Genomic DNA, 13,483 nt, shown 5'->3' on the forward strand with positions numbered 1-13,483 from the left:
GCTTTACTAAAGTCAAGATATACCACATCTACTGCTTCCCCCACCATCCACAAGGCTTGTTACCCTGTCAAAGAAAGCGATCAGATTGATTTGACACAATTTGTTCTTGACAAATCCATAGTGACTGTAACTTATCATGGCCTTATTGCCTTCTACAAAGCTGTCTTGATGCACACCCATCAAGTGCAGTGTGAGGAAAATCTTGGCATCTAGCCCTTACTGGCTCAGCTGCTAATGCCGGGGCTGTGGGTGTCTTTTATATGCTGCAATATACTTTACAATCTTGACATACAGTGTGACCTAAGAGGGCAAAGTGGTATAGTCACAGATGTGGTTAGGCAAGTCCTCCCCCTCGAAGAGCCAAAATGGAGTTACAGTTCAACAATAGTGCTAGAGCCCTGCTTGGGAACAGGGTTAAAACACTATACACCCATCACGGTTAAATGCTCCTAGTGACTTTGGGTGCCCCACTTCACACACCTTAATGGGGACTGGACTTGAGGCTTGGTGCTTAGCACTCTTGGAAAATCAGGCTGCTTTAAGGTTTCAAGTGGGACACCCAAAACCACTAGTCATTTCTGCAAGTGTGGGCCCATGTTTTGTGGGGTCAGCTACAGCACTGACTCAGAATGTAGCTCTTTGTAGTACAAATGGGACTTGTGCTGAATTAAGATTTAAGGGAGCATCTTTAGCATCTAATAATTCTTCATGCTGATGCTGCCCACAAGTGCATTGTGACACTTCACAAGTAACTTGATGAATATTTTTCCCTCCTGCCTGGAGCTTCAAAGCACAAAATGTAAAATAGCAGTTCTTGGATTTAAAAGCTGCAGTCTTTCTTACTACCATAATGTTCTGTAAATTGATCAGTAATGGATTAAATGGAGCATCCTTCTCACAACCCTGGCGTGAGTATGAGAGCTTCACGTTAAAGAAAATATTTTGTGGGCCACAGAAACTGAAAATGACTCTATTTTAAAATACTATGGGAGAATAATTTCTAGCTCATAAAGTGCTTTGAAGTATTAAACATACTGTGCATAAAAACTCTTTGCTGAAGGACTGCTCTGATCATCATATGCCTTAAAAAAAATTATTTTGGAAAAATTGCAAGACTGGAAACTGGATGGCTGGGTTTTGACTAGAAACCTGTCACACAAGGTATTCTAAACAGCTGTCTCTGCACCAAGATTTACAGGTATAGTGAATGTTATGCTTGTGAAAGGTGTGTTGGCTTGTCACCTATGGAGACCAAATTCATTGGTGAATGCACACAGCAGGCATAGCACTAGCAGTGAAAGTGTAATTTGGCCCTAGGTGGTTCCCTATCAATCTGCCTCAATGCTGAACTGGAAGATCCTCCTTTTGGGTTTATTATGCCTGGGGTCTGTTGGGAAGCATACCGTAAATTGCTTTGAGATGCTGTGGTATTTCTCAGGGTGCCCAAGACTGAGAGTCACCTTCTTTCCATCCCCTCCAGTGAGAGGGAGGATTGCTTGTGCTTAAGTGGGTGTCAGTCACCCAAGCATTCTCCTCAGGCCAATGCTACACCTTTGCTTTGCAGATTAACAACAGGTGCACCGTAAGCCCCTGTGAAGATCTGCCTTTCGCATTCAGTCCTTACCCACTGAACGCTCCCAGTAATACCAGCTAATACAAGAACTAGGGGTCACCAAATGAAATTAATAGGCAGCAGATTTAAAACAAATACAAGGAAGTTCTTCTTCACGCAGCGCACAGTCAACTTGTGGAACTCCTTACCTGAGGAGGTTGTGAAGGCTAGGACTATGACAGCATTTAAAAGAGAACTGGATAAATTCATGGAGGTTAAGTCCATTACTGGCTATTAGCCAGGATGGGTAAGGAAGGGTGTCCCTAGCCTCTGTTTGTCAGAGGATGGAGATGGATGGTAGGAGAGAGATCACTTGATCGTTGCCTGTTAGGTTCACTCCCTTTGGGGCACCTGGCATTGGCCACTGTCGGTAGACAGGATACTGGGCTAGATGGACCTTTGGTCTGACCCGGTACGGCCGTTCTTATGCTGTGCCTAAGGGAACAGTGTACACACCAAGTTGAATAATTCAAGTCTGGATCAGCTCCTCTTACAATACCACGGTACTGAGTTATGTTTATGGTGAAACCGATCATAAGCTTATTAAAAATCAAGATTCTAAGAGGAGTGAGAGGTCCCCAAGCTGTGGGGGGCTCTGGAGGAGTTAGAGGGTCCCCTAGCACAGAGCTGGGGGGACCCCCAAGCTGTGGGGGGCTCTGGAGGGGGTAGAGGGTCCCCTAGCATAGAGCTGGGGGGTCCCCAAGCTGTGGGGGGCTCTGGAGGGGGGTAGAGGGTCCCCTAGCACAGAGCTGGGGTGTCCCCAAGCTGTGGGGGGCTCTGGAGGGGGGTAGAGGGTCCCCTAGCATAGAGCTGGGGGGTCCCCAAGCTGTGGGGGCTCTGGGGGGTTAGAGGGTCCCCTAGCAGAGAGCTGGGGGGGTCCCCAAGCTGTGGGGGGCTCTGGAGGGGTGAAGGGGTTCACAGGCTGCCCCGCCCCCGGCTGGCGGGAATTGACTCCCGGGGGGGCCAGGCCGGAACCTGCAGCGGCGGCCCCGGTTCCCGGCCGGCCCCGGCCCAGCGGCGCGCACCATGGCGGCGCTCAGGGGCTCTGCGCGGCGGCTGCTGCCGGGGGGCCTGGCGGGCCTGGGGCTCCCCCCCCGCCGGTACCGGTACAAGGAGAAATGGGTGAGAGCCCCGCACTGCCCCCCCCCACCTCCCCCAGGGACTCCCCGAAATCCTCCCCGCCCCATCGAAATAATCCTCCTCCCCCCACTAACCCTACCCCCGAAATCCTCCTTCACCCGCTGCCCCCCCAAAAGCTCCCCCCCCCACTAATTCCCCCACGGAATTCTCTCCCCACACCCTGACCCAGCCTCCTGCCCCCCGTGCCCCACTAACTTCCCGAAATCCATCCCCTGCACTCCCTACTAACCCCCTGAAATGTTTCCCTTCCCCCCATCCCCACTAACCCAGTCTGCATCTAAAAATCATTCCGCGCCCCCTCTATCCTTCTCACTAATCCCCCCAAATCCTCTCCTGCCCTCAAAATCGTTCTCTTCCCTCCACAAGCCCCCTGTTAATCCCCTAAAATCCTCCCATCACACCCCTAAAATCAGTCCACTTTCCCCCACATCCTCCACTAATCCCCCCAAAATCCTCCCCCTGAAATCATTCCTTCCCACCCTTAGTCATGTCTCCACCCCTCTGCTAATTCCACCAGCCCAAAATTCTCTTCTCTCCCCTCCCCTCATCCCTTTCCTCTCACCCCAGGGAGGGATAGCTCAGTGGTTTGAGCATTGGTCTGCTAAACCCAGGGTTGTGAGTTCAGTCCCTGAGGGGGCCATTTAGGGATCTGGGGCAAAAGTCTGCAGGGGGTCAGACTAGATGATCTCCTGGGGTTCCTTCCAACCCTGATACTTACTTAACCCCGCAAAACCTGAATCCTCCCAGCTAATGGCTGATCCCCCTCATTCTCCTTCCAATCCATACATCCCCAGCTCCCAAAGCCCCTTGTCTAATATCTCCTTTCTCCAGCCCCAGGGGTTCTGTCCCTTCCCTACCAGTAACACCCTACCACTACCAGTCCCAAGGCCTCCTTTCCACATGTTGAGCCACAGAAGCAACTACTGGTTCCACACGGCTTTAATGGAGCTGTAAAAACATGCTGAAGTGAGGCCATCTTCCCTTTCCACTCTGCACACCCAGTCTTGCTATTTTCAGACTGAGTGCAAATTAACCCAGCTTTTCTGTGTTTTGTGGCTGGATTGTTTGGGACTCAGTTAACGTTCCTCCTGGGACAGGCGGTGGCAGAAGTGCCAAGTGTAACTGTGGTAAAGCAGAGCCTCGCTCTTGATCATTCCAATCACGGAAGTGGTGAAAGGTCACAGTATAAAAGTGTTTGGTTCTTTCACGTGCCTAACGTTTTAATTCCTCTGAAGGCTGGCACTGCTCCCAAGATCTCGGCCATCCGGCTGGCTCTGCAGAACTTCGACATGAACTACAGTGTGCAGTTTGGCAGCCTGTGGCCCTCGATCCGTGTCAGCCTCCTCTCAGAACAGAAATACAGTGCCCTCGTCAACAACTTCTCTGACGCCGACAGGGTCAGCCGAGAGCTGGAACTTCTAAACGCTGTGGATTTTGTTTATGAATCTCAGAAAGCAGCTAGGCCCGTGCAGTGGGATTCGCCTGTAGAACGAGTGAGGGGTGAGGAAACAGCGTCCCAAAAAACCCACAGTGAACAGTTGTCTGTGGAACAAACACAGACGCCATCATCGCTTTCTGCGTCCATCAGCCCCAACATCAAGTGTTACACATTCTCCAAAGGAGATGTCAGTCGGTTTCCTCCGGCAAGGTATGGCACTCGGAAGCATTGTGGCCTGGAACTCAGGAGATCTGGGTTCTGTTCCTGGATCTGTCACTGGCTTGCTGGGTGGGTGTGGGGAAATCGCTTTAATCACTCCGTGCCTCAGTTTCCCCGTCTATAAAATAGAGATAATTATACTGCGTTCCTTTGTAAAGCACTTTGAGATCTACTGATGAAAAATGCTGTATAAGAGCTAGGTATTATTATTATTAACTATTTTGTAACACTGATTGGAAAGTTTGAGGCGGTTGTGCTGTGTGTGTACTTGTTACAATTCTTTTCCCCTAACCCCTCCTCGAAAGCGGATGTTCAGTCTCTGGGTTTGAGGCTACCTTGTAGGAATCGTCTTCAAAGCTAGGACTTGTTGAGTAACAGAAATAAAAGCCATTCGCCCCCTCCCCTCCCAAATTCATCACATGCAGCATTGTATTTAGCTGCATTGAACTTAATTTCTACATGTTGCTTCTTTGGCTTAGCTGCTGGCTCTACACAGCTTTACCAGAGCTTGTGAAAACGTTGTGCTGGAGTGAGGTGAAGAAGCGTATTAGGGTTTTGTAAAATACGTACAATATAGGGATATTTAAAGCAGACTAAGCAATGTACTTTGAGTAATTGTTCTTTGGTGTCCTGGAGATGACCTAGGTCATCATCGAATTGGTGTCTTCCATCTGGAACATTGTATTTTTCTGGGATTGTGTTTTTCTGTTCCTTCATCAAACATACCTGATGGGTGACTATCTCTGGGAACATGGCATTCATGTGTTTTAACCTGAGCTTTTCAAGCTCTGTATCTTTACTTCTCTTCAGATTTTCATAACACACTTGGTTTTCAATTATCTCTTGGGATTTCTAGACCAGACGCTTCAGGAACCCTTGGCTACTATCTGCTGGATGCAGCATCGCTCTTACCTGTCTTGGCTCTCAATGTGCAGCCTGGTGACCTAGTCCTTGACCTCTGTGCAGCACCTGGTGGCAAGTCACTGGCTCTTCTGCAGACAGGATGTTGCCGTAAGTAAAGTTGGCAATCCCACCCTTCACCTGTTCACAAAGGTGCTTCAGGGTATAGATGGAGTTAGATGGTTAGCAGGTGATCTTTGCTCACTATGACAGGGTTGAAATGATAAATTCCTTATGGACCCCAATTTGACTTTCTGCTCCCTCTCCCCAAGTTATATTGGCATGGAGTGTTCTGCAAAAGCCCATCTGTTAATGTCAGGTGGGTTTTCCCATCTGATCACTCTCCTGTGATTATAGGAGCTGGGCAATTGGGAGGTCAGTTTGTCTCTATGTGTTGGTTTTCTTCACGTTCTTTCTAAGTGTGTGTTCTGTTGTATCTCTCATGACAGGGCACCTGGCCGCCAACGATATCTCTGCTTCCCGTAGTAACAGGCTGCGCAGAGTTCTCTGTAGCTACGTTCCCAAAGACATCAGCGTTGATGTGCGCATCACATCCTGGGATGGAAGGAATTGGGGGAAACTGGAGGGGGACACTTACAATCGGGTAAGTGACTGAAAATATGAAAAAGGCAGATCTGTCTATCCGAGTTTCCTGGCATTGGTAGAGGAAAATGCTGGATGCTTCTGAGGAAGGCAATAATTTATTTATCCAACTATGCAATGGTGGAGAAGGGGGAATTCTCCCCTTAACTGTTGATCTGCAAGAGAGAACCTGTTGTTTAATTTCCCTTCTCTTAGCTGACATAGCTACAAATGCGATAGCATGAAATTATCAGCCCTTTTAAAATCTAGCTCTCAATCTGCCTATCCCCCAGATTCATGAGCAACCTACCAATGACAATCCAGTGTGTGTACCTGGGCTCTGATACCATGGTGATGGGCACTATCTAAACAGCTGACTAGATCAGAATGTGTGCAGGAATAGTGGAGGAATTGGGCAAAGGAAAAGGACTCTGAACAAATTTCTAAGCTTTAATCAGGTGAAGAACTGAGCTGAGATCCCAGTCCTCTATCACGCAGGTGCTTGTGGATGTGCCGTGCACGACTGATAGACATTCCGTCATGGAAGAGGACAACAACATTTTCAGTCGAATGAGATTGAAGGAGCGTCAGACGTTGCCAATGCTGCAGATGCAGCTGCTTCTGTGAGTGAGCTTGACCCTATCTGAGGCAGGCGATCTGTCTGTCCACCCAAGTTCTCATACTGGCTGCTGGGCTGAGTATAGAAAACCATCCCTCAGGGCATGTCGTGTGGGAGAGATTGGAGTCAAATGATACCTTGTTTGGAGAATTCATGTAGCTTCCTTTAACTGCAGCATCTGAGTGCCTTACAGACGTTAATAAACTTGTATCCTCACAATACCTCCGCGAGACAGGAAACTTTAGCATCACCATTTTACAGATGGGAAACTGAGGCACAGAGGTGGCACCCAGGGATTCTATAGCAAAAAAACAAATATTGAAGCCAATCTTTAAAATCCCAACCTAGTCCCTTAACCGCAAGACTATTCCTCCTCTGCATCCTTTCTCAGCCTGTTCTGTGTCCCTGGAACATGTGGCTGAATGAACTCTTAAGCCTACTGCTTATGGTCTCCTTTCCAGCAGAATGACCCATCCTGCTTCTGTTTACTATTTGCCTCACTGTGGGACAAATGCTTATTATCATTGCAGTGTTAAATTCTCCTGCAACTGCAGTGATAGTGTGGAGCCGGCTAGACTGTGGCATCCAGAAGCCCTGTCCATCTCTCACTAGCCAGGTGGTTGGCTTCCCCTTTTCAGCAGACAATCTGTGCTAATGACACACAGAGTCACAGCAGGGCCTTACTCCTTTACATCCCATAATCATCCTTTTCTTCCCCTCCCATCTAGCGCTGGACTCCTCGCTGCCAGACCGGGAGGGGAAGTGGTGTACTCCACGTGCTCCCTGTCTCAGCTGCAGAACGAGTACGTAGTGGAGAGAGCTGTTGAGGTAGCAGAAACCGAATACAACATCAATGTCCACGTTGAAGACTTAAGCTACTTCAGGAGACTCTTCCAGGACACATTTTCTTTCTTTGCAGACTGCAGGCTGGGGGAGCTTGTCCTTCCCCACCTCACGGCAAACTTTGGACCTATGTACTTCTGCAAATTACGCCGGGAACAGTAGGGGTGTTGGCTTTTTGACCCCCTATCTCTGGTGGAGGTGAGATTGGGCAGTTCGTCTTCATCCAGCTGCATCTCTGTTGTGACATTCTGAACTGAGGTGATCTCACTCTTTTCCAGGCTGTAATGAAATACCCAGAGGTTCCAGAGAGAGAACTGCTTTGTGATTCTTTTAAAACACCTGGAGGGACGTCTGCTTTTGTGCCACAAACACCGAGAATAAATGATGCAGACATGATAAGAGTGTAATGTGTCTTCTCTGTTTCTGGAAACAGGACTTCCCAGGATCTAGCTAAAATTTGTTTGCAACTTGATTGTTTTTCTTCTCCAACCTCCTCTGCTTATTTGTAAAATAACCACAGAGGGAATTAGTGCTTAGAGCGGAGGTTGAGCACTCTGGAGTTTGCTTTTGGTTCTGCAGCCGCTTGGCCTTAAGCAAGTCACTTTGTGTGTTACATTTCCTCATCTGTAACATTGCAGTGATAACTTCCTCCCTCACCTCTGCTGGCGTTTGGAAGTGCAGCCTCAGGTAAAAGCCTCTATAGACACGCATGCTATTACATACGCCCCTGCAGTCAGATCCGGATAGGACTATATACGTGATGTATTAGCTCTTGTGTAGCGCTTTCCCAGCAGGAGATCACCAAGTGTTTTTTAACGGCAAGTAAGTACCACTATCCCCTTTTCTAGATAGGGAGAATGAGGTCTGATGGGTGGGAGAGCTGCCAAGGACACCCAATGAGCTAATAGCAGAGCGGCGGGTAGAACTTGGTCCCAGGTCCTATCGTGGTAGTTTCAGTTGATTTGCGGTGAGCAGATGTCCCCTCCTTTGTTAGCAGACAAGAGTAGCCAAGAGCCACACCCACACGAAATAACTTCTACCTGTACTTCCCCATGGAAGCAGTTGTTGTGGGGTGTTCAAAAGGCCTAACGGAGATAGGGGTTCTGCTGCTATTGAAATGCTATTGGAGTTAGGGGTGCAACTCCCTTAGGCTCCTTTGAAAATCCCCGCTGCAGGTATTGTCAGCAGTCAGGAATGGGAGAGGATGTGCCATGAATGAGAGGGCAGGGAGTCTTGAGAGAACTTCTGCACCATAAGAACCTCCCATATAGAAACAAGAGACTTAAGCCCTAACTCAGTTGTTGATCAATTGCATAGTCAATTGCTTGACTACACTGTGGTTAGTTGGTCTTGAGTATATTTCTTAAGGAACCAATGTCAGTCAGGTTTATTCAGGCGGTACAGGAAAACAGTTCTATACGTTACCAGTCTGCGAAGAGGAGTCCCATGCGGTGAGATTCACCTTACGTAGAAGGTGTGCTCCCCGAAGTTGCATCCCTTAAGCCATCTTTTTATACCCTACTTGTTTACCAGCAAAAGGTACTGTATATGTCACCTGAAACTGGATTCAATTGATCAGCTTCTTACCTTGTTTGTTTCTGGTATCATGGTGTAGCCCTTTAACTTTTGTTCTAAATCCATGCATTCCAGGTCATGATGCACCCTTATCTTTGTTCTGAACACATGCATTTCATGTACAAAGAGGTATGAAGACACCTAGGTCTGTATGGGTAACTCCTTTCCTGTTGCCATGAGGAAATAATCATATGCTCTGAGACTGACAGTTTTCCTATCTACTCAAGCCAAGGCTTACGTCAGCTAATGCAAGGTGTTATGGGTTACGTAGCGTACGTGTACAGGATTATAACAAAGGTACAGGCCAATTTTGGGCTATATAACTGCTGTATTAATGCTTAATAATCTGTATACAATACTTAACTACTTGGAATATGTATGACAGGTAGTATTAGCAGCATAACATGGATATAGGTTAGCCTGTGTATATTAGCATCAGCTACAATTAGCAATTACATTTTTACCAGGTGACGAAGTGGCTGACTATAGAACATGGTATCTGTGACTTGAGGGAACATGGAACACGTGGGAATGCTGGAACTTTGAACCTTTGCATAAGTTTCTCTTGAGCTGCAGGCCTTCATGGAAAAGTTCTGCAAAGCTTAATAGGGATGAAAAAATCAGGGTTTTAAAGAAATGTCATAGGGTTCTGGAGAAATGCTTCCATCTCCCTCTGGAATGGAACAGAGAATCTTACCAAAGGGATATACAGCTGTACTGAATTCTCTAGGGCTTTGCCACATGGCGGGGGAGTTGTTACCGGGGATGAATGCAAACAGAGCGTGGGCAGAGCCTGGGTCATGACCCAACACCGTCTGACCATGCATCATGCTTGGGGTGGAGGCTAAAGAGGGGCCCATGCATCTTATGGAGGGTGGAGCCAGTTCCCCATGGGGATGGTGACTTCATCCCAGTGGTGGGAGCTGACTATGTACACCCTGGGGGTTTAGACGGAGGATGGGGCTGGGCCCTATGTTTGTCTAGTCTATTTCAATAAGTCCTCTAAATTGAAAGGGAACCAGCCAGTCAATTAGAAGCTACATTTAAATAATTAAGTTACACAGGTTGGACCTGAAGAGTCAGTCTTTACAATGTATTGTGCAGAAGAATGATGGAAACACTAAAAAGCTTGTCAGGCAGAAACAATTCCATGGGAACATGGCGACGTGGGCTGGAGTTCATTCCTATGCCCCTCTTACGCCTTTAAAACAATGGGACTCACGTGGGGCAGAGGCCTTGCGTTGGCCTTCAACGAGATGAGTTTCACCCATAACTTCATGGAACAAGTCTCTTGCGTTCATATTTGACCAATAGCAGGTTGGCATTGAGGACTCTAGTTCTAGCTCAACCCCTCTAGCAAATGCTAGCTGTCTTTGGACATAGACAATTAATACAGTTATGAGGGCTGGGGAGCCACTAGATGGTGCTGTTAGGCAAGTTGTATTTCACTGCTGGAAGAAATCGCTGTGCTGCTTTTAGTTTGGTGTAGAGGATTCCTTGGGGAGAGCTGTAGTGAGCAGCAAGGGAGTTTGCTGTGTTTTAATCTCGCTAATTAGGCCTGGTCTACACTAGGGTGGGGGATCGATCTAAGATACGCAACTTCAGCTACGAGAATAGCGTAGCTGAAGTCGACATATCTTAGATTGACTTACTTTGCATCCTTGTGGCGCGGAATCGACGGCCGCCACTCCCCCGTCGACTCCGCTTCTGCCTCTCGCCCTGGTGGAGTTCCGGAGTCGATGGGGAACGCGTTCGGGGATCGATGTATCGCAAGACGCGATACATCGATCCCCGATAGATCGATCACTACCTGCCGGCGGGTAGTGTAGACATACCCTTAGAGTCAATCCTTAGGGCGGAGCTGCTATCCCGGAAACCAGCCTAGGGCTTGCTAGAAAACTGCCCTAAACCAAGTGTTATTGGCCCCCAAAACATGGAAAAACCAGCCCAAAAAATCAGGGGGCGGGGTTTGCATCCAGGTGTCATGACACTGGGTGGGAATTTGCATCCAAACATCACGAGGCTGGGTGGGGTTTGCATCATGACTCCATGCTGCAAAAAATGCCGCAGGGCTCTGGTCAAGGGGGGGGGGGAATGTACTTCAGTGACAAGTGGAAAAACCACAGGCCGCAACTGCCTGAAAACATCCACCCAACGCCACACGGACAAGCCAAATGTTACTTCTAATCAGCTGACTTGGCTACATTTCACCTGCATGCAGTTGCTGACCACCCCTGTTCCAGGACTGGTGTGTATGCAAAGCATTTGCACGAAAAACATACCCAGACTCCTCGTCAATGATTTCCCCTCCAATGGCAAACCAACCTGCAGAGCCAAGGCTTAAGAGGAGCAGAACTCTCCTGGACCCACTCTGAGACAGCAGGCGTTGTGGGGTAGGTGAGGGGTATTTTGTATTTGTATGTTATATTTTTATGAAATTCAGAGGGATTTTTGTGAATGGCAGTAAGATATGCTGACTTCATGTCATGTTCATAAGTTGACATTCTATATAAGGGAGAAAACATCCTTTTTATGGGTGATCTACAGAGTTGTACAGAATTCATGTTTTTGAGAGTTTCTGGCTGTACGTTGTATTTTAGAAAAAAAAAGCTTTAAAAAGGCACAAACCCCATTGTGAATTTATTGTATTTATTCAGAAACTAACAAAAAAATCTTATTTGTTTAAGCTTCATTAGTATGTGCATTTGAAAGCACTTTCCACCTGTTTTTGGCTGCTGGCTCACTACTTTTGTGTGAAGTCTAGGTACAGCAAGGAGACCAGGAATGAGTGTGGAGAGGGGGAGATTGGGACTTGGACAGCAAGCTCGGAGCAGGAGAACTAGGACTGGCTGTGCAAGGAGACTGGGACTGGGATGAGAAGCCTGGGAAAAGGAGCCAGGGGTGGGGAAAATGCAGGCCAGGGATGGGCTGCAGGGAATGGGACAGCAGGGGTCAAGCTTGGGGAAAATGGGCAGACGAGTCTGTGCCCACCAAAGCACACTCCCCTCCAGAGCCTGGAATGGAACCCAAGATGCCTGACTATTGATGTCTCACTATTACTCTGCTACCAGCAAATCTATGAAAACACACTGGGCAAGTGGGAGTCTCATCCCCCTTCCTCCAGTGCTGGTCCACATAGCAGTAGTAGGTTGTTATCCTCTATCAGTTACTGCATTAGCTCAAGTGGTAGAGTTCTGTATGATGGCTCCAACCCTGCTGATGAGCCATGTAGGTGTCAAAATGAAGCTACATGATGGAATTTGGTTTTTTTAGTTTTGCTTTTTAAAAAAAATCTAAGAAATTACAGACAAAACAACATTAAAAGCCCATTATTAAGGTTGCAGAGTCAAGCACTCAAGAGTTAGGAAATCCCAGAATTAAAATCATCTGTGCAACTTTAATTCAGCCCCGTTATGCGTATGCAGCATCATGCATGTAAACAACTGGCGGCTTGCTCCCCCCAAAAGGTAGGGATTGCATTAACAAAGGAAACAGTGAGTTTGGAACAGCTATTTGTTTATTTCACTTCCTTAAAACTGGGCAAATTTAGTCTGGTACAAAACTCATTAAAGGGATATTCAACAGCTATTTATAGATTCCAAGGCCAGAAGGGACCATTGGAATCATCTAGTCTGACCTCCCGTATAACACAGACCAGAGAACTTCCCCAAATAATCTTGTTAGGATATAGATATTCAGGCCTGCCTGTAAAGGCCTGTACTTTAAGAACTTAGGTGTATTTTTATCACTTAGCTAGTTATAGGGGTATAAAAACAAAGAATCAAAATCACAGTCGGCCTGAGTATGGGCCGTCTCTCACTAGGAGAGTCTGAGGCCTTGTTCTTAGGTTAAGACCTTTGGCTAAGCAGCAGGGGCAGCCATACGCTGGGAAGCGAACGGTCACATCCTCACATCCCAAACCAGTCACACTGAAATAAGGTGCTGTTAGGAAGACGATCCTGTCCCGATAATGCCCATCGCCACCAGAGAAAGAGACAGATCTTAAGATGGTTAAAGAAAACTTAGTTTGACAGCATCCTGTCTGGCAAGAAATCACTTATCAATGGTTGTGGTTGTGAAACCCTCATTTCTGTATTGTTTTATCTTTATAGCCCCCACTTTTCTATTGTTAATCGGTCTGGTTCTCTAATTGTTTCTGTCTGCTGTATAATTAATTATGCTGGGTGTAAGTTAATTAGGGTGGTGGGATATAATTGGTTAGAGAATTATGTTACAATATGTTAGGATTGTTTAGTTAAATTTCAGTAAAATGATTGGTTAAGGTATAGCTGAGAATATTACTATATAAACTGGGGTCAAACAGGAAATGGAAGGGAAGTTGGAATCATGCTTGCTAGGGGGGGGGGGGAGGAACGGGAATAGGGAACGGGGAACAGGGACACTGGCAAGGCTCTACGGCGTCAGCTGGGAAGGGGGACGCGGGGTAAACGCTCTGAGGCGTCAGAGCTGGGAACACATTCTATTGGCATATAGAGATAAGCCCGACTGGTGTGAAGGGATTCGGAATATGCTTGCTTGGACATTAACCCCAATA

At 47.3% G+C, this 13,483-nt stretch overlaps 1 protein-coding gene across 2 annotated transcripts; it reads left to right on the forward strand.

Moving 5' to 3' along the window:
* The first annotated feature begins 4,008 nt into the window (after window positions 1-4,008).
* On the forward strand, window positions 4,009-7,748 carry NSUN4 (NOP2/Sun RNA methyltransferase 4). Of its 2 annotated transcripts, XM_065409288.1 has the most exons (6): window positions 4,034-4,400; window positions 5,266-5,420; window positions 5,759-5,913; window positions 6,390-6,514; window positions 7,239-7,551; window positions 7,632-7,748. In XM_065409288.1, the coding sequence occupies exons 1-5, from the start codon at window positions 4,042-4,044 to the stop codon at window positions 7,513-7,515; spliced, it is 1,071 nt and encodes a 356-aa protein (XP_065265360.1). In that variant the 5' UTR covers window positions 4,034-4,041; the 3' UTR covers window positions 7,516-7,551; window positions 7,632-7,748. The 2 variants fall into 2 exon arrangements, with proteins under 2 accessions (XP_065265361.1, XP_065265360.1); XM_065409289.1 differs by having other exon boundaries at window positions 4,009-4,400; window positions 7,239-7,748.
* The last annotated feature ends 5,735 nt before the right edge of the window (window positions 7,749-13,483 follow it).

Source organism: Emys orbicularis, chromosome 8 (assembly GCF_028017835.1).
Source record: "Emys orbicularis isolate rEmyOrb1 chromosome 8, rEmyOrb1.hap1, whole genome shotgun sequence".
In the NCBI taxonomy this organism is placed as follows: Eukaryota; Metazoa; Chordata; order Testudines; family Emydidae; genus Emys; species Emys orbicularis.

Coding starts and splice junctions, on each gene's coding strand:
- NSUN4 (XM_065409289.1), top strand. CDS start 4,042: ATGAACTACAGTGTGCAGTTTGGCAGCCTGTGGCCCTCGATCCGTGTC. Junction 4,401..5,265: donor AGTCGGTTTCCTCCGGCAAG/GTATGGCACTCG, acceptor TGGGATTTCTAG/ACCAGACGCTTCAGGAACCC. Junction 5,421..5,758: donor TCTGCAGACAGGATGTTGCC/GTAAGTAAAGTT, acceptor CTCTCATGACAG/GGCACCTGGCCGCCAACGAT.